Consider the following 25865-nt stretch of genomic DNA (forward strand, 5'->3'; position numbering starts at 1 on the left):
TTAAACAAACTTCAAGGACAACCTACTTTCACCTGCGTCACATTACTAAAATAAGGCCAATGCTGTCTCTAAAAAGTGCAGAAAAACTAGTCCATGCCTTTGTTACCTCAAGGCTGGACTATTGTAGTTCTTTACTATCAGGCTGTTCCAATAAATCTCTCAAGTCTCTCCAGCTGGTCCAGAATGCTGCAGCCCGAGTTCTGACTAAAACTAGAAAGAAGGATCACATTTCTCCTGTATTAGCTTCTCTGCACTGGCTGCCAGTAAAATCCAGAATATAATTTAAAATCCTTCTCCTCACTTACAAGGCTCTTAATGGTCAGGCACCATCACATCTTAAAGAGCTCATTAAACCCTACTGTTCTACTAGAGCACTACGCTCTCAGAATAAAGGCTTACTTGTAGTTCCTAAAGTCTCAACATTAAAACAGGTGTCAAAGCTTTCAGTCATCAAGCTCCTCCTTTGTGGAACCATCTTCCGGGTTCTTCCTAGAATTATTCACCATGTATTATTACATGTTTATTATTTTTTTATATACTTTCCAGCTGTATAAATTAGAGCCTGACCGATTTAGCCTATTGCAGATACTGTATCAGTATCGGACTGACATGTAGAGACGGACAGGTCACCAGTCTATCACAGGGCTGACATAGAGACATTCACACTCACATTTTAGAGTCATCAATGAACCTATACCCATCCCCCTTTGAACTGTGGAAGGAGAAGCCAGAGAAAACCCACGCTAACACGGTAAGAACATGCAAACTCCACACAGAAGAAACCCAACAGTGTTAACAACTACACCCCTGTGCAGTCCCACAAAATTAAATTACATTTATTTATAGTGTCATATCACAACAGTTATTTCAGGGCACTTTCCACATCTAGTCAAAGGGTCAAAAAAACGATCAATTAATTAAATATCACATGACTTGAGGGATTCATATCTGCTTTCAAACTCCTGACTTAAACCTCTCAGTACATCAACCTTGTCCCTGTCAGCATCAGCATTTAGAACAGTCATTTGTAGCTACCATGAGCTCATCTTTGGATTCACCAATATTCAGTCTATCTTGCTGGAACTTGAGGGAGGTGAGCCGTACAATGTTTCCAATGTAAAGCATGTTGGCTATGAAACACTGAAGGCATTCTCTGCAGACATGTTTCAGGGCATTGTCATCACTAATAGCCAATTGGATTTCAATGGCAGGTAATAGCCTCCATAATTCTCAATGAGTCTCCTGTGTCCATGCAGACCATCTAATGTTGTGAAAGTTTCCTAGTCTCGGGAAGGAAATCCCTTTCTCTTCCATTAATCCATCTCCTAACCCACGAGCATGGAATAGTTGCTCAAATCCGTTCACTGTGTCCTGTGAAGATCACTCAAAACCCGGATGAATTCATTCAAGGCAATCTGAGGAAAACTCTCCCATTCTTGACACAAACACAATGTACACAATATCCTGCTCCATTTTTGTTATGTCTTCAGATCTATCAAAGAACACACCCCAAAACTCAGCTGAGCATGGGAATGGCCATCATCTAGTTCCATCACAATGTTTCAAGTCTGTATACGGCTTTCACAATGAATTCTAATTTATTAATTTTGAGGATGAGAACAGCTCTAAAATTGTGTATACCACTTCAATTTGACACATACTGTTGACTGCTATATACCCCTAAATATCCTGTGTCCTCCCCAATGAGACAAAGCTCAGCCAGCCAAACTAAACTACAATACGCCTTATAATGGCTAAGCCTAAAACTTGAAGCCACTGAGGGGCTGCTAGATGGGCTAATGATAAAAAACTGGCTAATTATTCAGCGGACGCGATCGTTTCATAGTTTCACCGCTCCCCGTAACAGGTTAGAAAAAATACAATCCAACTTCGTCCTTTGAGTTTTTATGTTGATTTATTTCTCAACGGTAATAATCCCTTAGTGTCCATGTGTTCACAAAACAAACATGAGCAGCGCACCCTTGCATTCAATAGCAGTCAAAAATTATTAAAGCTCCTCTGACTAGCAACACCTGTTACCTGTCTGAAGGTTCCTATCTAAATACAGGTGAAGACAACGGTGATGCCTAGTGGACAATTAGTGTACACACACACACACACACACCATACTTGAAAATGGCTCTTACATGCCTTGTTGTGTCTATAAATATTCCTCTGCAGTTGAATTTAATGAAATACCTAAACAGTGGGTAAGCTGGTCTTGAACAAAACATAGAAGAACTGTATGTGAGCAACCTAATTACTCTCTCTTTCACACATGCAGTATATGAGGTACCTAGGTAAAACACATGTATGGAAAATATACCAACATTAACTTTGGAGGGCACTATCCATAATTTCACACACTGGTTGAGCTACAGTTCCAACTGCAGGTCAAGGTTTCTGTGTTAAATTTACATGTCTGAAGATAGAAGAAATAAATAGTGTAGCACATCTTTAATAAACTAAAATGTAAAAAAATCATAATGACTTGATTTTAAGTTTAAAAAATACAAATAATCTTGTATTCTATAGATTTTAACCTAAAGTAAAAGAAAAACAACTTGCATAGCTTACTGACATTTTATTTACTAAAAACAACATATCACTTATGTTAAGACGGCCTGTACAAACACAGGGAACTCTACACCCCACGCAGCCTGTGTGGACCTTAAATTAGCAGCTTCGTGTTCCATTTAGTTACTGGCATCGACTTCATCTGTCTGGCTGGATTAGGGAATCACAAACAGTTTACAGTTTTACAGCATTTTCATCTTCTGTCTCTGCATCACCTCCAGGGGGGCTTCTTGTTCTCAATCTGCCCTCCTCAGTCCAGCCTGCTGTTCCTCTGATCCGACCCATCCACCAGGACTCACCGGACAACTTTTATAATACACCCCCAGCCATACACACACCCTGTCGTCTCTAAAAAAGAAATAATTTGCTGCAATGTGCAAAAGACTGAACACACACACACACACACTATTGCATATATTATATGTATGTCTGAGTATGACATTATCATGAAGCCATTTAGCAGAAGAGAACATCTCTTTCCCTTCTCTTTCTCCTCAAAATCTCTTCTTTTCACTCACTCTCAGTAGTAACGTTGGACTAATGTATGCTAAGCTGCTGCTGCCATGGTAACCCTGGTGCAGGATTTAGACCCAGTTCAGGACTGGGGGGTGGGGGGGGCTGAGTGGCCTTAACGGTAATCCCCACCCAACGTCCAAAATAGATAACAGCAGCACACATGAGGAAAAAAACAGAGACAGACGTACACTGGTGTGTAGCCAGTGAGACACAGACACACACACACACATACACACACACACACAGCAGTAGGAATAAACCCACATCATGCCGCCTTAGCTACAACATAGAGAAGCCATGGCTACCTGGTACCTGGATTATTGCTTATTACTGTGAGTGGTGACTAAATTAGAAATTACTAAATGATCCACAGCCTTAATTTCCATAATGTGTAAAGCGCATAACAACTGTCATGGAGATTTGATAGGTACTCCTCCCAACAGCTGATGAGAGAGCTGGCTATGAATGAGGGAAACATGTAGAGAAGCTGCTAACAACAATGATGAATGGCTGTTTGTTGTGTGAGAGTTTATCGCCTGTGTGTGTGAAAAGTTTCTCTTAAAACATCCCAGTGAAGCATGCATGTGCATTGAATACAAGTCCATATGTTTGTGAATGTACATGTGTTAAAGTGTGTGTGTGTGTGCATGTGTGTGTGTGTGTGTGTGTGTATGATGACAGTGCACGGGCATGTGGGTGTACAGCTGTAGCGATGACGTAACTAGCTGAAAGCTGATACATTCGGCCCCTCAATGAAGGCAGCTGGGAGTTGACTGGCTCCCCCGTCAGTAAAGTAAATCTGAATGAGGGGTTTCCAGCGGTGACGGTTACTGATGGCTGTCGCCCAGTTGCTATGGGCTGAGGGAGTGGGGGTGGGGGTTAAATAGAGGGTGGGGTGGTGACTGTGCAAACCTGCGCTATCGGCAGAGCTACAGCGCTCAGGCATGTCTACCGACGCCTCCCCCTTTTCCCCGGCATTCACATACCCTGGTGTCATTTATCCTTGAGGCAATAAACCCCCTTTACTGTCAAAACCTGGAGCATTTGCCCCACATACAGTGAGAGTAATGATAGAGGAAGACACATATGGAGAGAGCATAACATGATACACACACATACACACACAGACACACACGCACAATCCCACAATGCCTGACTAAAAACAAACTAGCATGCTCAAACTACAACCTGAGGTGTGGTCCTTCTCCACAAACACACACTCTTCCTACTCTTTTCACCCTGACGGAAATCAGGCCAGTCCATTCCCGAGGGTGTCCAGTGATCTTACCTGTCCGAGATGTCATGGCTGGATGTGGCTGTGGCTCCCAGCAGTCCGAGTGCAGCACTCCCCACCGCTGCGGCAGCCCCGCTGCCTGCCTCCATGATACTGACTCACTGCAATGAGCAGCCTGCCAGAGAAGCAGAGAGCGAGGGGAGGGGAAGGGAGGAGAGGAGGATGTGAAGAGGTAGATGAGGAGGGAGAAATATGAATGAGATTTACAAAGTCACATGTAGAGACAAGATGGAGGATAACAAGGGGGGAAAAGTGTAGAATAAGGACAAAGAGGAAAATGAACGGGAGCAAGATGAGAGAAGAGGGAGAAAAAAGACTCTGTGAGTAGTCTGTAGATCAAGTAATGCTGGTGGAACTTTGCAAAGTAGGTTTTATACTTTGGCGTTGTACACATGCATATTCTGGCATAAACAGTGACACAGCAACACTGGCTGCCCTGATATCCTGTGGTCTCAATTCAACCCAGAATATGGCCGAATCCATTTTAGTAGTTGCAATGTTGCCTAGAGGCAGAGGAAAGGAGACAAAGATTCACCTGCTGTGTTAACTCTGTATTCATGCACTGCTGATAAAAGTTCATACAATCATTGGGACTCATTCACCAATATCTTCCTACTTCCTACGTTTTCTTAGATTTGTACTGAAGAAAGTTGTGAAGAAATGTCTACGTCGGTTTTATGACGCGTTCTTAAACCGTAGAAATGTTTGCATCGGTGTTTTTATCTTGATGACTCCCATTGTCTTTGAAAAATGTAAAGTTATTCCTAATTAGCTCATTTAAATGCCACACAATGCCCATAAAAGGGCATAAGACTGCAGGGCCGTGTGCAGACACAGAACCTGCACACTAGAGGTAAGAGAAATAATTGATGCGATGTATCACAATGCTGCATTGATTTCTTTAATTTTTTCTTTTATTTTGGGCAATCTTCCCACATTTTAAGTAATGTAACACAGCGACTGTATCATACAAATAGGAATTGGTTTCATTATATTTAAATCCAAAATAGATGATTGACGATTCCCAGCACTACTGCACGCAATACTTACATAAAAGTTGAGTGAGAACTAAAGTAAAGAGCAAGGGGACTGCAAATGAAAGAAACCTTCAGTCGCTCTGAAGTGTAGGAAGCAGACTGCTGCAGGAAGTCAACAGCAAATTATCTATTATATTCTGTAGCGTCAGTAGTGGATCTAAAATAACACTAAAACAAGATGCACAGATGCTATTACTCATTCAGCGGATGCTGTATCCGGAGAAGGAGCACAACCTTTTGTTGTGGTGGCTGAAGGGGAAATGGTTCAGTGCATTTCATGGCAGTGTTGTTCAAGGCGCAGCATGATTATCCTACAAACCTACAAACCAAAAATGATTATTGAAAGCAAAAAATCTACAGCATTCGGCTATAGGCTGTAATGTTTTGGCAAGAATTAAACCATTTTCAGCGGTTTTATTTATAGAGGTATGTTTGTAAAGCAGGGTGCCACCTGCTGTGTACAAGCACATCCAGCATCTTTTCAAGATGCCTATTGTGCGTTCTGAAGCAAGTACGCATTTACCGCTGATTGGACAACACCTCTGGGTGAGTCTGATGGTTGGTGGTGATGTCATCAACCAGGGGGCCAGGACAGATCCTCCATCTCCTAATAAAATAAGCAATTTTGGGAATAGAGCCCAGTGTTTCTGGACTTTATAATGAACGACTCAAAGATGCGTATATGAGCAATGCGTCTCCAGCAGCTCCTTTTTCGAGGTTTAGTAATATATGGAAATTAATGTGTTAGTGTAGTGTTAAGTTAAAATGCCATAATGCTTTGTATTAGATATATATATATATATATATATATATATATATATATATATATATAGCACACACTGGTCTCATGTCCTGAGTTACTGTAAATGATCAATGAACAAGTAGGACATGATCAACCCATCTGACAGGAAGTGAGCCTTCTTGTGTGGCAGCGCCTGCATGCTGTGGGCTCTTGTTACTCTGTGTTTGTGTATGCTAGGCAGGGCAAGCAGGCTGAGCTTGCACACAAATAGCTGATGCAGCAGAAAAAACACAATACGGCCGACCTTGAGAGAGGACGATGTCTGAGCTAAGCTAAGTCGAAGCCCAAGAGTTTCTACACAGATCAGGGCTCCAGACTAACTTTTTTACATTGGTCACACTGGAGCACCTAACTTCCAAAAACTTTATTTAGGAAAAAAAAAAAAAAAAAAAAGAAGTTGAGTCTCTACTATGTTCAGTGTAATAAAACGGGCACACCGCTTCATCCACCATCTCTTCTGTCTGTTTCACCAAGGGCGGGGCTGAGACAAACACACACACAAACGCAGTTCAATATCCATGTCAAAAACGTTGCAGATGCAGAACAACTTTTCTGAGTTTTGTCAACAATGACTCGACCTGCAAGAATCCATGTGATGAGCAGCTACAAACAGAATCTCACATCAGAAACCGTTCAACAATGAACTGATTCACAACTGAAAGTGAAACTTAAAAAAGCGCTGAGGGGGAAAGTAATGCTTTTAAAAAGTTGGTGGTATATTGTGACTCCTCCAAAATTATTGCACATAAACTTGCATATTTATGCATATTTGCAGGGTCTCTGAATGAAAAGGAATTAGAATTAGAACTACAGGAATGTTTCTTCAATACATTTCACATATTTCCTTCTTGATTTATTGAATTTCTATTCATCAACCACATGATTAGACACCATTTGTTTGGAAAAAATGCTCCTAAATTGTTAAACACTGAATTAAGAAAATATTAAATAGAATCTAAAAAAAATTCTGTTCTCACTGTCAAGTATGTCTAATGTTTAGATACTTCCCTGTCTCCAAACGTAGCTCACTTTTTGCATTGGAGGCAACAGTTCAACTCCGTACCAACATTCCTCCATCAGCTGCCACCGTAACTAGCCAGTTAACGCTACCTGTAGCCAGTGTGGACCAACGTAGTGTAGCATCTCCTAGCCGTCTCCCAGTAAACCCAGTAGCACTGTTACTCTTGAAGTACTACTTTACTCAGATGAGGACCTAGCACTTGTTCTATTTTTAGCTCTTACTGCATCGGCAATGATACGTCGTGGTTTCTTTGTTTCCTTCTTTTGACAAATGTACTTATTGTAAGTCGCTTTGGACAAAAGCGTCTGCTAAATGACCTAAATGTAAATGTAAAATGTAAACCCTGAGCAGCCGAGAGGCTGAGTGAATATACGAAGGAACAGTTCATGTTGGAACATGAAATTAGCAGATCCAGTAACCAGAGTCAAATGTGTCCCTGGGTATGATATGACACTATAAGTTGAAAAATAGACTTTGAAGTTGTGAAAACAATGGCTTCCATCTGTGAACTGCTACACTTGTGTCTGGTTAGTCATATAAGCCTGTTTAATACACTGACATGTGGTTGGGTACCAAGAGATGAAGGAGAGGATTTGGCAAACTACACTACATATGGGTTAGCTTCAGGAAACTTCTCTCACAGGCAGCAGAATATGTGAGGCTCCCAGCAAAAGACAGAGCAAACCCACTACCATGAACACGCCAGTACCGGCCTATAGGACGGAGCCTGAAATCATTTGGCTTAGACTAGTGATTAGAGGTGAGTATTGGCAAGAACCTCACGATACGATACGTATCACGATACTTTGGTCACGATACGATACGTATCACAATATTGCGATATAAATAAAGATGAAAAAACAAGTACCTGTACATCAGATGATATTGATCAGAGGACAAATTGAGTGAAAACTATTTCATTCAAAACAGCCATTCCATTTTATTAATTCCCATGAAATTCACTGGAATATTGAAAATATAATGAAAAAGGACAAAGTACCCTGAGTGACAATGCACAAAATAAATAATAAAATAATAATAATAAACAATGTTTCTCCTTTTGTGTCACTGAACGCTAAACTGAAGAGGTCATATGCACACGCAATCCTCGCGCCCTCGGGCGTTTAATCTAAGGGTCATTCAGTGTCATTTCATCAAATTTCTGAAAATCTTCCCACCTGACCATCTCAGAATGTCCTGAAAAAATTCAAGTACAAAGACACACTTGTTAATAGGACAAATCCAAAATATTAGGTCTCTACTGTCAATAGTTTTCTCATGAAACATCATTGAATGAAGGGTAGTTTAGACGGTTTTTGGCATCATGCTCTGAAAAGCCATTTTTAAACAGCAATATCTGGAAAACTATCTCACCTGTGGCCTTCAACATTTTTACAGAGTATATCTGTTACTAATAGCCTCCAGACATTTAATATCAGGGATGTAGCTCAATGATAACCTAGTATGGTAGGTACTTAAAATTAGGCTTTTTGAAATAAAGTAGTACATTTGAAGAGTGGCTGAGCTCCCATTTTTGCAGATAAAAGACTTCTATCACATCTGCCTCTATCTCTGGTGTTACCTTAAACATTCTACAAAATATGGTTTCTCTCAGATGATTAGTTTCACAGATATTAAGGCTCAAAAATGGAAGTAAACACATCTTTGCCCAACTTCAGAGTCATATTCCAAAAAACTGACAACACGTATCAGGTCCAAACTTACTTTTTTTGAAAGATCATATTCTTGTTAAAATCATATTTAAAAATTGGGAGGGTGTTTTGCCTCAATTTGTCGCAGTGATTTTTTAAAATCCTGATATTGGTGGGGTTTTTGTGGCCGTTTTTGGTACTGCATGTCTTATTATCCTACAAGTAAACATCACAGCAGGGCAATTCAAATGTGTTTTTTACCATTTACCAAAGACTTACATGTGACTAAATGCTACTGATAAATTTAGCCTCACGAAAACATTAAAAGGTAGCACAGTTGTAGTTACAGAGGCAATAAGTCCTTGAATGTGAGTTGAACATGCTGAAATGCAGCTTTTAATGTCTTATGAACAAATATAGCATAATATTGAAGACTGTACATTTTGTCATACTTTAGGTCTGAAAAATGAAAAGATGAAAAATGTGTGATCCCTCACAGTGAGCATAGAGACAAACTGTTATTCAATATCAAAATTTGGAGACTTTTGTACTGTAATGTAAAATCTTATGCTCAAATTAAGATTATTATTTGATTTGGTTGTGGTATTTATATACTTAAAGTATGACAAAATGTACAGTCTTCAATATTATGCTATTTTTGTTCATGGTTTAAGACATTAAAAGCTGCTTTCACCATGTTTAACTCACATTCAAGGACTTATTGCCTCTGTAACTACAACTGTGCTACATTTGAATGTTTTTGTAAGGCTAAATTTATCGGTAGCATTTAGGCACATGTAAGTCTTTGGTAAATGGTAAAAAACACATTTGAATTGCCCTCCTGTGATGTTTACTGGAAGGCTATTAGGACATGCAGTACCAAAACCAGCCACAAAAACCCCACCAATATCAGGATCTTTAAAAAATCACTGCGACAAAATGAGGCAAAACACCCTCCTGATTTTTTAATATGATTTTAACAAGAATATGATCTTTCATAAAAAGTACGGTTGGACCTGATACGTGTTGTCAGTTTTTTGGAATATGACTCTGAAGTTGGGCAAAGATGTGTTAACTTCCATTTTTGAGCCTTAATATCTGAACTAATAATCTAAGAGAGACCATATTTTGTAGAATGTTTAAGCTTACCCCAGAGATAGAGGCAGAAGTGATAGAAGTCTTTTATCTGTAAAAATGGGAGCTCAGCCACTCTTCAAATGTACTACTTTATTTCAACAAGCCTCATTTTAAGTACCTACCATACTAGGTTATCATTGAGCTACACCCCTGATATTTCATGTCTGGAGGCTATTAGTAACAGATATACACTGTAGAAATTTTGAAGGCCACAGGTGAGATAGTTTTCCAGATAATGCCGTTTAAAAATGGCTTTTCAGAGTATGATGCCAAAAACCGTCTAAACTACCCTTCATTCAATGATGTTTCATGAGAAAACTGTTGACAGTAGAGACCTAATATTTTCGATTTGTCCTATTAACAAGTGTGTCTTTGTACTCACATTTTTTCAGGACATTCTAAGATGGTCAGGTGGGAGGCATTTGATGAAATGACACGGAATGACCCCTAATTTAATCAAGGAAGCAGCAGTCTTTATTTATCGGTATAATATATCGAGGTGTTATCCGATATCCGATAATACATTTTAATGTCAATATCAGCCAGTACCGATACCTTGCCGATAATATCGTGCAAAATGGCTTGAATGTAAATCCAATTTACAGCAATGATACGGCATGCGTCCAGTTTATTGGCGCCATAGCCGACACACTGAAGAACAAGACAGCTGTGGAGGTTGGAAACGCCACGTGCACGTCATTCATGATTGACGGCGACGCAGACGTCTCTACAAAGGAGTGCGTTGTCTAGTGCCGCATTTTGCTGAAAGGGAGGCCGGTCAACATGTTAATTGGACATGTCGAGGTGGAGCATGGACACGCACAGGGTAAGTTTAAAGGCCCACATTACAGCATGAGAGATAATAAATAGGAAAATGTATAGTAGCCTATTCCTAATATTATTAAAAATGAATAGCCCATTTGCATTAAGCTTTGTATCATTTGATACACAGTAGTATTTGAATGGACATGCATAATTTCTTCATTTTCCCCAGAGACAGGAGATCTCCGTATTTCTATTCTGAAAAAGAGAGGGCGTGCTGATCCCCTGAATTGCAGACTGGCTTTAGGGATCTGGTACAGAAGGAACCAGAGGTGGTGCGGGAGGTGAGCGGTACCAACTAGGTATAGTTGGGATCACCTTGAATGCATGGCACTGGTTCCTCTGTAGCAGTCACTTGTAGGCTGAAGCAGGTCCCAATAGCCCAATCGTTCGGAGGAGGCTGATTGTGGGACTTGCTTCTCAGGTGAAGTCCAGGAGAGAAAAAGAGGGAGACCCTTTCCGGTCGAGATCCCAGGAGAAAGAAGAGAGATTCACAGTTGGTCTGCTCAGCAGAAAGAAGCAGAAATCAGCTCAGCCATTTGCAACTTCTGAGGTCTAATGCAGTCGGACCAATCACAGTGGAATCTGGAGTTCACAGTTGGGTGTCGCAGCTAGTTGAGCAGTCATCAGGACAACAGGGAGATGGAGGAGAGGACATCCAGACCCCCTGTGCCTGAGTGTGACTGTGTTTTCACACAGAGGACTATCTCAATGTTCAGAAAATTCAATTATCTATGAATTCGTAGACACAAACCTTAAGGTCCCAACACTACAGGTAAATTAGGATGAACTATAACAAAACACAGTCCTGAAACACTGTAGTGAACGTTATGCTGCCTGTAACATCACCCAGCATGACCAGTTTGGTGCTGGATCACTGGTGGTATTGGAAGGCATATTTGGAGGGCCGCACAGACCTCCATGTCATAGCCAAAACCCTGACTGCTGTTAGGTTCCGGGATGAAATTCTGAGAGTGATTGTGAGACCTTACGCTGGTGAAGTGGGTCCTGGGTTTCTTCTGGTGCAGTGGGCCCTGGGTTCCTTCAGGTGCAGGACTAGCCCAGCCTCATGGATAGAGTATGTAGGGAGTTCCTGGATGACGAAGGCATTGATGCCATTGACTGGCCCTCTAATTCCTGACCTACCTTAATTCAATTGAGCACCTATGGGACATTATGTATCGGTGTATCAGATACTGCCACAGACTGTCCAGGAACTCACTGATGCCCTGATCCAGATCTAGGAGGAGATCCCCCAGGACACCATCTTGCCGACTCATCAAGAGCATGCCCAGGTCAGGAGTGCGTACAGGCCCGAAGGGGCCAAACACACTACTGAGTCACATTATAAGTAGTTTTGGCAAAATACACACAAGTTGGATCAGTCTGTGATGTAATTTTTTTTCACCTTGATTTTCAGTAAATTAATTCAAATCAATCCAATCAAACTGAACATTATTGTCATTTTGGAATACACCTGGTACCAACAAAACGAGAAGGCGTTTCTCTTGAGATCAGGTACACCTTTCACACATTCATCTTCCATTCCCCTCTATAATAAAATACGTGTGGCTGAATGAATCAATGATAGTTACATAATAAAATTGGCATACTGAATAAATAGATATAACATATTCACAATAAATAGACAAAGTGCAAACCGATTTAAAAACTGTGCTGCATGTATAGAGACAGAGTTCAGTTAGATTCAAGGGACTGGCTCATTTAGCAGACAGCTTGAGACAGGAAGCTGTTCAGCAGCCTGGTGGTGGAGCATCTTATGCTACAGTAGTGCTTCTTGGAGGGTAGCAGCAGAACATGAGTGTTTAGAGGGTGTGAGGAGTCTAACAACATGCCGGACCCTGTTCCTGCAGCGGCTCAGGAATGTCTCCTGTACAGAGGGAAGTGAGAGAGTGATGTTTTCTGCAGTTCTTACCACCCTCTGCAGGGCCTTTTTGTCCACCGCACTGCAGCTTGAGAACCAAGTGGAGATGGCAAGTCAGTACACTCTCTACTGCCCTCCTATAAAATTAAGTGAGGATGCTGGTCAGAAGTGAGGGCAGTTTGAGTTTCCTTTGTAAGTACAGCCTCTATTGGGCTCTCTTCGTGTTTTTACACCCAGTGGTGTTCTTTGACCAGGAGAGGTTTTCAGAGATCTGTACTCTCAGGAACTTAATGTTCTCCACCCGTTCCACTTGCTGATTCAGGGAGGTGTGTGCTCCGGTTGTGATCTTCGGAAGTCGATCATTTCCTTAGTTTTGTCCAAATTGAGCAGCACGTTGTTGTCTCTGCATCAACTCTCAAAAAGTTAAAGATACCCACGACTGTAGTATCTGAAAACTTGACGATCAGGTTGTCCTTGTGCCTGTGAACACAGTCATGTGTCAGCAGTGGGCTGAGCACACATCCTTGAGGGGATCCTGTGCTCAGTGTTATGGAGTTGGAGATATTTTCCCCCATGTGTACTGGCTGTGGTCTCTCAGTCAGGAAGTCCAGTATCCAGTGACAGATGGTGGGTTTTAGACCCAAGTTTTTCCATCAGTCTTTGCGGCATGATTGTATTAAATGCAAAGCGTAAGTAAACAAAGGATTCTGGCATAGGTGTTTCTCTGTTCCAGGTGGGTGAGTACTGAGTGCAGGGTGGTAGATATTGCATCCTCTTTAGAGCTGTTGGAGCGATAGGCATATTGGTGTGGGTCCAGTGATGCAGGTAGGCTGGATACGATATGTGGTTTCATAAGCCATTCGAAACACTGGGGTCAAAGAGACAAAGCGGTAGTCATTTAGACAAGACACAACTGACTTTTTTGTGACTGGGACAGATGTTTTTGAGCATCTGCCATCCACATAGGTTTTGAGCCTTGTGGCCTTTTATGCCTCGGCGGTGTTGAAATAGGCAAATCAAGTATGTATTCTCCCCTTGTTTTAAAATCCACATATTGCTTGAATACACAGTCTTTAAGCTAATGTGGTTGAAGTCCGCCCGCTACCATCACAAAGCTATCTGGCCATACTCCCCACAATCAGCCATTAATGGGTTGATGCTATTGATTTCTATTGACCATTATGATATAATTTTGTTCTCAACAAATTATACGATGTACATCAGTGAAGATTCTCAACTTGAATAATTCTTAAATAGAGCTGCTTTTTGTAACTGCAGTTTGAATTATTGACACAGACTCATCCTACTTGACAGCTTTACTGGAAACTATTATTTTAATTGCTATGTTAACTTGGCAGCAGCTGTTCATTGTAATCACTTGGCACTGCAGAACAAAAGCAGATAAGATGGTGAGAGAATAGTTCTAAGATTTTACTAATTTTAAATAGTTAGAACAAATAAAATCAATATGTGGCGGTCAATGTTGATATTCTGGCGGGCCACCACAAATAAATCAATGTATGGGAAACACTGGTGTGTGTGTGTGTGTGTGTGAACGAGAATGACAGGGAGAAAGAGTGCTATGCGGAGATGAATGAACGGAACAATATTTATATTTAAAAATCACGTTGAAAAAAACCCAGAATCAATTTGGTTCGGTGTTGATTCTGTGGCGCTGCGTCACACATTGGTCTATGTATGGGAAACACTGGAAGTGCTTTGCTGGGGCGTGTCACCACCTCTGTGTAGAGGGGAGAAACGTCAGCCTGCCCCCAGCACAGCATGCTGACTCATTGTGACAAACACTAATAAATAAGTGATTTATCCAGTACCCGTTGACATAAATCTCCTGGATGGCTAAGCTGAAAATACTGGCAGGTTCAGCTGAAACGAATCCTCTGCCCAAGTGTAGCATCTCTTGTGTCAATTATTTTTGACTGCATTTGCAACAACAGAAAGCTGCCATCTACAGTATAGGCACATGAACACTTGTCATTTCAAATGGCTCATATCCAGATAAAATCAAAATGCAATTTAAGACATGTGATCACAAATCACATTTGACCCATCTGTCAAGGTTGGTATGACTCCAGTCCAGAGAGTGGAGGTAGTTCAAAAACACCTGAAGAAGTTTCATATCAGCTACCACTTTTGGTGGTAGCTGATATGAAATATAGCTTTCAGTGGTGTGGGTTATACCCGCCCCCTACAGCATTGCCCTTTGGGTCGTATTGCATTTTTTACAACGGTCCCAAAATCTGCAGTGAAAAATGTGTTTTCCATTAAAAATTAATAGAGTTCAAGCTGCGAAGTGCATGGTGAGATGGAAAACAGCGTTTTAAAAAGTACATTTTGGGATATTATGAATCGATTTAGAATTATAGATAATAAGAATCACATTTTTTTTTTTTTTTTTTTTCATGAATCAATGTTTTTGCCCACCTCTTATTACTACAACTCGGTTAGCAATAGTCTCCCGTTTGCAATTATGATGTGTCCGGGATGTTTGTTATAACATAGCAGAAAGCGGTGACAGCGCACCAGATTTCAGTTCATGTATCAGTACTTTTTGGACCTTTTCATCATTGTGACGGCCCAGAGCATGTTGCTCTGCTCCTCTGCAGGTCTTACTGATTGAGTAACTGGGGGTCCCTGGCCAGTCCTCCCAGCCTATTTAACCCTGCCATCCCAGAGACCAGTGTGCCATTCCCTTCACCACGATGATTTGTTCATTTAGCTTTTCCTCTGTTAGACACTGAAAACATGCACCACACATTCTTCATTGCATTCATACATCTTCATACACCACCGATGCTTACTTACACACCTCCTTGTTTCTATGTTTGCACATTTGCTTAATAAATGTTACTTTTGTTTATAAGTTGGTTGTGCATCTCTCACTTTTGTTGTGGCCTTTGTATTTTATATTCTCCACATTCTACAACTTGTTGCCAAAAAAAAAAAGTCCTGAATGAGTACCCCATTTTGTCAATATATTATTCTTGTCCTCTGCTGAGCCATTGTAGGGAAAAACCCTGGCAACTCACTAATCAGTGCCTATGTCAATGCCAGGATTGTTTACAGGGGAATGGAATCTCCTTTGGGAATGTCACGGCATCCTCAGAAGACTTGGACTTTGCACAGAGCTCGGAGCAAGATGCTTTTTCACTCTATGAATGACAGTCTGCAGCTCTGTGTATGTGTGGGACACGGCTAGAGAATAGTAGCGTACACATTATGCATAATTAATGAACATGCGGAAAGGAATAACAAAGGATGCTCAGCCACACACAATGTGTCAGTATCTAAAGCCAGAGTCAGAGGTCGTGTCTGGCTTTGTGCATGGCTACCAAGAATGAAGACAAACAAGGAGACCTTTGAGAGTGCAGGAGGTTTCATGTAAATAGTGAGACAACAAAAAAAGCACTTGGTTGCATAACAGGAGAAAAAAACGACATATCATAGGCATGCTGTCATTTCCTGGTTTTAAAGGCTGCATTACATTAAAGGTATGTAATTTTCTAGCCGTTATTAATTATCTTTCCTTTACCTACTTAGTCATTACTTGATGCTGGATCTATGGAATGTGATGTAGTGACCAGCAGACACCATCAGATGTTGTCTCTATTGTATAAACAAGCAGTTGAGCTTGGAAAGATGGTCAGCTCAGTGTTTTCATCTTTTGTTAACTAATTGTCCACCTTAAGGATATCAGTTTTGGTTAATTCCATTATTTCTTAAAAAACACATCAATGCGCCATACAGTGTCACTTTCCTTTAATGCACGTGCGCCACTGACTCAATAACCTTTGCTGACACATTTTATAGGGTTCTATCAACAATTTACACCATCTGCTGCTCTCAAAACCTAATAAAAAATCTGCTTTTATTTGAAAGTACACTAACACTATTATGTGGCACAGTTCATTGTCTGGTACAAAAATAGTATTTAATGTTTTTTAAATGACTTTTTGTCACAAATGCATGACTGTAAGCTAGCTTAGCTAAATGGCATTCATTACTGTAATGCGTACCTTTCATTGACATGTATTAAAGAGCCCTGTTGTGGTAAAGATAATATAATGGTGATGTATATGTAGGCCAGCCATCAAGGGGGAACACCCGTACAGTTGTCCCGGGGTGTGGTGGGGGCAAGGAGACCTTTTTTATTAAGGACGTTTTCAACTACAATTGCGAGTTGTTTGAATGACAGAAATCTGTTAAGAATGCTCTTGATGAATAGTGCAACAAGGATATGGGGCAGGTAAGAAACGGTGTGTTTGTTTATTCAGAAATTCTCCTGGGTTTTTTTTGTCTATATCTTAAAGCTCCATGTTGCACTTTAGCTACATCAACATACACACACTATATTGCCGAAAGTATTCACTCACCCATCCAAATAATTGAAATCAGATGTTCCAATCACTTCCATGGCCACAGGTGTATAAAAGCAAGCACCTCAGCATACGGCTGTTTCTACAAAGATTTGGGAAAGAATGGGTCGCTCTCAGGAGCTCAGTGAATTCCAGCGTGGTACTGTGATAGGATGCCACCTGTGCAACAAGTCCAGTCGTGAAATGTCCTCGCTCCTAAATATTCCACAGTCAACTGTCAGTGGGATTATAACAAAGTGGAAGCGATTGGGAACGACAGCAACTCAGCCAAGAAATGGTGGGCCACGTAAAATGATGGAGCGGGGTCAGCGGATGCTCAAGCGCATAGTGCACAGAGGTCAACAACTTTCTGCTGAGTCAATCGCTACAGACCTCCAAACTTCATGTGGCCTTCAGATTAGCTCAAGAACAGTGCATAGAAGGCTTCATGGAATAGGTTTCCATGGCCGAGCCGCTGCATCCAAGCCATACATCAGCAAAGCGTCGGATACAGTGGTGTAAAGCATGCCACGGACTCAGGTGGCGCAGATGCAGGTGAGCAGATACTTTTGGCAATATACACATACAGTACAGCAGCCACGTGTTGCATTTTTTTTTTTTTACTTTTTAACATTTGTTTCTTAGGCCTAGTTTGCTATAATATATATATTTCTGATTATCGCATGGCTTTCTCCCCACCCAATTAGACTAATAAAATAATAATTAACTAAAAAAATATATATATACACCATAAAGACAATCTTTATCTCAAGTCCCAGGCACAGTGAAGACACGCGGCTGGCCCGTGTGTGTGAAAAATAGTTAATCGTTTTTTTCCCTTTATATGAAGAACAAGGAAAGTGAACAGAGAGGGCATTGAAAGCTAGGTTGCAGAAACATAGAAGATTTACAACGACCAAGAACTAGGCCTAATTTATGCCATCAGAACAGAACACTTATTATACAGCATGACTGTTTCCATTCGTAATCGACTACATAAGTACGTCGACACGAATAATTTGTGTCAACGCATCGTCCCAAACAACTAGATTAACTCTTGTCCCACACTCCTGTCCAGTGGTGGCAGAAAGTTTCCCGCTGCTGGCCTGAGTTTTTGTTTTTCTTATGTAATATTAACAGGCTATTGTTAACACGAGACGTGAGCAGCACTTACAAGCTATCATTAAGTCCACACCAACTCCGTTCGTCTCTGCCAGTCTGTCAGCAGCAGCTCTTGCGGGGCTGAGTGACAGCGGTGGGGCGACGCGGCCCAGGACAGCCCCCCTTCTCCCCACTGTGAGAGACTCATATCTGAGCAGCAAAGACGTTTTTAAAAGTCTGTGTTCCGCTCTCAGGACTTTTGTAGCTTCCAACTGAAACTTAGTTTCTCTGTTAGTACTATCAGAAAATGTTTCGCTGAATTTTTATAAATGCTTGTATTATCAGGTCAACACTTGTCAACACTTGTTGACCTGATAATATAAGCATTTATAAAAATGTGTTGACCTGATAATACAAGCATTTATAAAAATTTTGCGATACTTTTTCATACTCTCACGTGAAACTCACGTGACGGCATTGGCTGGGTAAACACAGAAGTGGTGTCTACGCTGCGGTAGTGTTAGCAGCCGAGGATAGAAGCTATCAGGCAGGTGTTCTTTTAAATAAACTTGTGGTGTACTTACAAACTTTCAAATGCCTCGTTTTGTGAGTACAGACCCTATGTGTACTACTATGTGTACTACTGCAGAAGTTTGGTAACATTCCATGCATTATTACTGGGGTAATTTACAAGATATACACACTGTACAATCGTGCTAGTACTAAGCCATTCGGCTGATCGCCCTATCTTGACCAATGTTGACCATCGCTACAAATGCTTCTGAGGGGTATTTGGCTGGATGTCATGGTGGAAATTACCTAGGGTGCATATTACTCCGAACCATCACTTTAACAAAGCAAAAGTGCCATTTGGAAGTATTTAGCATACGAGGCTAATGACCATGGAAAGGATAAGGATGTAAACGAGCCGATATGCTAACATTGCTAAAGTGGTGGAGACAAAGTCGAGTAGCAGAAAACAAAGTTGGCGAAGCACCTTAAAGACTAACACCCTAGTCTTTATGGGGAACTTTGTGGGAGTCAGCAAAGCTCCCGTTTCAATCAAATTGAAACTTTAAACAGTTACGTATGTTGAGTAATCATTACACGAGCAGCTAACGGCTAATAAAGAACTGTAACGTAATGATGGAGCTCGGCAGCTAACGCTATCAGTCCTACCTGTCTAATGTTAAGAGACATTAATTCAACAGGATAATGACAATGTGTCTGAAAAGACGACACAGAACCAGTAGCAGCCTGCTCTACCAGCACTATTTGACCAGTAACGAAAATGTGGTGCCATGTCGCCAGAAACACAGAACATTAACACGACTGTGCCTGAATACACTAGCATGGACCTGAGAAACATGACCTCCAACAACTTATTCACCAACTAAATCCTAGTTTTAGCAGCAAAAAAAATCCAACATGGATGATGGATTCGCTATCACCCTCCTGTCACCAACCACCTCCACTGGGTCGAGCGAGCAGCCCAGGACAGAGCTGGCTTTCCTAAGAACACAGGCTGGGATATAATTCTCACTGTTTCCCTAGTACTGTTTTTCAGGCTTGGTGGTATGTAGCCTTTAAAACACTGAACAGACATGGAGCACAGGATGGCATATTGCTACAGCTGACTTTGGTTGGATGCAGCAGGCTGGCTACGATTTATATTTGCAGGCTTTGTTTTGACTCAGTAGATTCCAGGTTTATGACAGCATGATGATTTCCTGATGATGTCCTCCACACACATTGAAAAGACATTTAGGGACAAGTAGGGGTGGGGGAAAAATCGATTCACATAAGAATCATGAATCTAATCATCCACAATTCTGAATCGATTCATAAACTTCAAAAGTGGATTTTTTTTTATTTGCGTTCCCCCGTCTTTCTGCGTGCCCCCACGGGCTTCCGTACACAGCGTTGCAACAACCTTGAAAAAAAAAAAAAAAAAAAGACGCAGCGCAACTGTACAGTGAAGAGGGGCAGGAGCTATGGAGGAGCAACAAATTCAGCCAGTCCCATCTTCAGTGAAGGCAGGAGTTTGAACTCATTATGGTTTTATTATCTCCCTGCGACACAGCAGCTCGACATGAGTCATTCAGTATGCAAGGTTTGCAAAACGAAAGTGAAGTACTTTGGAAACTACAAACCCAGAGTTAAAAGGAGCAACGGCGGAACAACAGCCACCTCCAGCAGCCAGCCAACGTACACTACACCAATTTGTCAACAAACTCCCAGCCAACTCTCAACGGGCCAAAAAAATAACTAAATCCATTGCCTGTTTTAATGTCAAAGGACCTGCGTCCCTACAGCGTAGTCGAGAACGCAGGATTTAGATTCCTGATCAAGACCATTGAGCCAAAGTATGTCATACCATCACGTCAGCGTTTTACAGAGAAAGCAGTACCTGAGCTTTACAATGAAACAAAGGCAAAAGTCACGGAAGCCCTGGCCAAAGCAACCAGAGTAGCTCTGACCTGTGATGCCTGGACATCCAGAGCGACCCAGGCTGTCATTACATTCACCGCTCATTACATCACGGATGCCTGGCAGCTTGAGTCTCGTGTTTACAAACGAGGGTGATGCATGAAAGCCACACGGCTGTGAACATGAATGAGTCGTTTCACTCTGTCATCGACGAATGGAAGCTAACGTTAGCGTTATCTGTGACAATCACCAAATTCGCTGCCAATATGCTTGCTGCGGCACAGATTGACACACATCAAGTGTTTCGCACCGGTACTCTAAACCTCGCCACTCAGCGAGCTCTGAAGTTACATTCAGTGTTGCGGCTGCTTGGGAGGATTAGGTGCATCACCGGATTTTTCCACTGCAGCAGCATCGCTACCCTGCAGGAAAAACAGAGGCTCCTGCAGTTGCCGCTACACAAGCTGAAAACTGACATGCCTACACTGGAATAGCGCGATCAAAATGAACTTATTCTTGTAGTCACTCAGAGTTGAGACTTACTTCTGGAAGAAAGGGGCAGCTGGCCTAAGCTTTTATTTTATTTATGCAAGTTATTTCTTGTACAGTAAGTACGTTTTTATTTGTTTAGCATGAATAAATGTTACCTTTTGTCTTAAGTTTGCCTTTGTGTGATTACATCATTGGAATCAGTTTATTTAAAAATCACATTATCTTATACAAACTGTATTGTTTTAAAGGCATAATTTGCCTTAACACACCATGCATTGTATACATTTTTGAATCAAGAATCAATTGAATCGAGAATCGATTTTGAATCAAATTGTGACCCTAAGGATTGGAATTGAATTGAATTGTGAGACACCCAAAGATTCACATCCGTACGTGTAAGGCATCTTCACTTGTAACAGAGAATACAGGGCTCCGGAGTGCGACCATTTTGGGTGCACATGCGACCAAAAATCAGTGACATGCGGCTAAATATTTTCCTTGGTCGCACCAGTGCTCCTAACATTTAGCTGGTTTGTTGTGTGTAGCAAAGTGTTTTCTTCCCCCGACAGCAAATAGTGAAGAAGAAATAGGGGGGGGCATTAGCTCAGGAGGTAGAGCTGGTAACCGCAAGATTGCTGGTTCGATCCCCGGCTCCTCCTTGCCGAGTGTCTGGCGTCCCTGAGACAGCTCTAATATACATGTTGATGCATATACATGTATATTAGTACATTACATGGCGACCTCGTACAAGCAACTACCGTCTTTTTATCTTCTTCGGATCAACCTTCTGAGGTTGTTAAATGCTCCATCGCCCTGGTAACATCTTCAAAACAGCAATGACTTCACTGAAAGCATACGGTGTCCCCTGGAATGAACCTCTGAGTGCACATTACATGCACACTGGAATAATTCAAGTACAAAAAACAGGATTTGTTTCCACACTGTATTCTCCGTTTTCTTTCTCTTCTCACAACCCTCCATATATTGGAAGGACATGGACCAATGATTGTGTACACCTGACGGGGAATGACCTTTTGAACTAGGATAATATTTGGAAATGCATAACTAAAACTTCTAAAAACCCCAATCATCAGCAAGTCCATTTTAATTTCTTACACTGAACTCATCTCATCCCCACAAAAGATTCCTAATGAAGCTCATTATGTCACCAATTTGCAACCTATTCAAGGAATGTCATGTTGGAACATTTATGCACATGTTCTGGTTCTGTAAGGAAAAATCTCTCTTCTGGGAAAACGTTTCTACCATATAAACAAGGATCTTGGATTTTGAAGTACAAAAACATAAATTTCTGGCTGGCTTAACAGCAGCCAAAAAAAAAAAAATGAATAGTACGCTGGAATCCAACACGTAATCTACCATTATCTCATTGGCTGTATACTTTTATTGATGTTGTTAATATGGAACTCTCAGTGGCTGGGGGGGGATTGTTTTTTGTTTTCTTCCCCTCTTTCTGTCAAACAGATACACATTTGTCAATGTATATTTAAGGAGGTCTATTAAGGGGGTGGCGTGGGTGGGTTGAGGGTAAGGGCCACCTTTGGTTTGAGTTATTTAGTTTATCATTAGTGTAGTTTTGTTTCATTCCTGTGGGTTTTTCGCTGATTTGTTTGCTGTGGACTGTTTGTGGGCGACTCCAATGGTTTATGTAAATGGTAAATGGACCTGCATTTATATAGCGCTTTTCTAGCTAACTAGCTACTCATTTTCTCTCTTTACACTACATTCAGTAACTTTTACCCGTTTACACACATTCATACACTGATTCCAGAGGAGCTGCCTGCACATCATGATCTAAGTCATTCATACACATTCACATACCGATGGTGCAGCACCGGGGGCAGTTTGGGGGTTCAGTATCTTGCCCAAGGACACTTCGGCATGCAGACTGGAGGAGCCGGGATTCGAACTGCCAATCTTCTGATTGGACGACTCACTCTACCTCTTAGTCACAGCCGCACCTATCGATATAGAAGTGAGATACTGATGAATCTATTTGTTTTTCAATGTTGCTCAGCCCTTCTATGTACAATGGACAAGTATATTATATTGTTTTTTCTGTATGTCAAATTAAAAAAAACTTGATCACAAAAAAACCAGCAATGACTTGATGGCAATGTTCCGTTCACAAAGAGGCCAGCTCGCCTCGTCTCTGTTGCGCTCTGTGATGACCTCCGTTGCATCTTCAGAGGAACATTCTATCACCCCTTTCTGTCTCCATAGCGTTTGAAGACGGGGTGGAAAAAAGGAGTGATATTTCCACGGTGAAAGGGAGCGTACAAGGGCTGGTGTCCGACACGTTACAGCCATGAATGTAGCAGTTAGCCCCACCATTAGCATCAGAGAGCATCAGAGAGCGTCAGACAGCGCTACAGCTGTGAATCACGTCACAGTTGACATTGCTCCTGCTCCGCCGCCTACCTTATGTCGCTGCCACAAAGTATCAGCGTGGTAGTATTGGAGCACCTTTACGATTACTAGTATAAGTACACAGGCACAACATCGGATTGATACCCGATGCTGGTATCGGTGCATCCTTATAGTCAATACACACACATTGAAGTGTAACACTAGAAGGGCCTAGTATCATGAAAGAAAGGAAAAACTGTAGTTGTGGGAGTTGCATGCCATCCCCTGTGGTTGGCTTGTCAATACAGTATTACAATATTGGGGTTATTGTGACAGGCCTACAGGGCAGCCCTCCCTGTGTGTAGTTGGTTAAATAAGGAGGCCTCTATGCATAGCTGATGAAACAGTAATCTAATACAGGGAGTGAGTTATCAGAAGACCATGGGAACTGTGTATCAAATAACATGAGGGGGTGTGGCTCACTTTGTCCCTAATGTATCGCTGCTCATTTAGGATTAAACATCAAGTTAAACTACTTTCAGAGAAGGCCAGATACTTGATCCAGAAACTACATCCAAATACTAATCCATAAACTAGATCCAGATACTAGGTCCATAAACTAGAATCAGATTCTAGGTCCATAAACTAGATTCAGATACTAGATCCATAAACTACATACTACGTCCATTAACTAGATCCATAAACTGGATCCAGACACGGGATCCAGATACTATGTCCATAAACTAGATCCATAAACTAGATTTAGATAATATAGATCCATACACTAGATCCATACACTAGATCCAGATACTAAATGCAGATACTAGATCCAGAAAGATACTAGATTAACTCTTTCCCTGTGAGGACATTGAGGTCATACTTACTGGATGTTCACTGAAAGGAGGACCCTGGTTTCTTGCTGTTGGTAGGGTTTGGTAACACAACAAATGAGTGACTTCATCATGGCCTCACAGCCACGTCTCGTGGGGACTGAGATGCTGTTGTAAGACGAGCAACGTTAAACTGCCCTATTTTCAAACGAGCTTGTGCATGCTGGCAGGATTATCCATGAATAGCAGGGGAGACCCCTTCTCTCACTCTCACTCTCACCCCCCTCAAACACCAGCTCCAAGTCTAGGCACCCACCACCAGCATGGAGTGAGTTAGCCTGGCTGAGCTAAATTCGAGTTAGCGTACCTGTTTTGTTGAGGCTGTGGTCGCTTCGTGATAAGTTTAACTTCAATTTGGCGCTTCGCCGCGGTTCACGTCTATCTTCATCACAGCTCCAGGAAGAACAAGAAGAGACTAGCCGGAAAACGCGCCAGTGTCGGACTCACAGCGAGGCTGAGACGAAACAAAACGGCTATCCGGGACAACCAGGCTCACGAGACGCGTCCAGCTGTTTCTGTTCGGTTCTATCGTCCTCTTAAAACGCTTCCTCCCGACTGGGTGGTCTTTCATGGGAGCACAGGACCTGATTTCTACCGAAGACCGGTCCGCTGGCTCGTCCACCGTGCAACGAGAGAGCAGAACAGCTCGGAGTGCAGACGGAGTACTGACTGGAGCGGAGGAGCTGCGCTGTCTCCGTGCTGCCTTCACGTGCTGTCGGAACAGGGAAATCAGCCAATATGCTGTTATCACAGACATGTCTGCTCGGCTGTTAAATAAAATGGTTGAGACTATAAAAGTCAGATAAGGAGTTAATTTAACAACAGCCCTTTCCATACACACTGCTGCTGCTGCAACATATTGATATTTTACAAGATTAAACTTCTAAAATAAAATAACAGCTGCATTATTTTTCTTGCCAACTAAAACCAAGATGAGGCTTCTTAGTTGTGAAGTGGATTAAGAGTCTAATTCCAGCTCACATGCCATGATGGCATATGAGCTGGAATTAGACTCTTAATCCACAAGAATGAACTTGAAAGAAAAATTATATATATATATAAAATTATATATATATATATATATATATATATATATATATATATATATATATATATATATATATATATATAAGGGGTGTGAATCTTTGGCTTCACAGCGATTCGATTCGATTAATGATACAGTAGTTGTTAGTAGTTCAATTCAAGGACAATTTTTTTTTTTTACGATTTCATTCGATTCTGTAAACCACGATTCGATTCAGTAACTTGTAACCAAAATTCTATATCCATGAAATAAACATGTAATAATGTGAGTGAGACTATCTGTATTCTTCTGAAAGGTGAAAAAATAAACAGACCACAGAATTACTTATTTAACATATTTATTCTATAAAAAAAGTAGTCCTGCATAATATTTTATGCTGAATACAAAAATGTAATTAAACATTGCTCAGTTATTTTTAACA

General features: G+C 41.3%; 1 protein-coding gene across 3 annotated transcripts in view; it reads right to left on the reverse strand.

Annotated features, from left to right (window-relative positions):
• Positions 1–25048, reverse strand: part of arhgap32b (Rho GTPase activating protein 32b) — a 73803-nt gene extending 48755 nt beyond the window's left edge. For all 3 annotated transcript variants that reach the window (XM_084029138.1, XM_084029137.1, XM_084029136.1), the window contains exons 1-2: positions 24707–25048; positions 4382–4502 (exon numbers count right to left, since the gene is read on the reverse strand). In XM_084029138.1, the coding sequence (XP_083885264.1) occupies positions 4382–4476 (95 nt within the window). In that variant the 5' untranslated portion in view covers positions 4477–4502; positions 24707–25048. The remainder of the gene's footprint in view (positions 1–4381; positions 4503–24706) is intronic.
• Between the last annotated feature and the right edge of the window lie 817 nt (positions 25049–25865).

Source organism: Eutrigla gurnardus, assembly GCF_963514095.1.
Source record: "Eutrigla gurnardus genome assembly, chromosome: 15".
Lineage (NCBI taxonomy): Eukaryota > Metazoa > Chordata > Actinopteri > Perciformes > Triglidae > Eutrigla > Eutrigla gurnardus.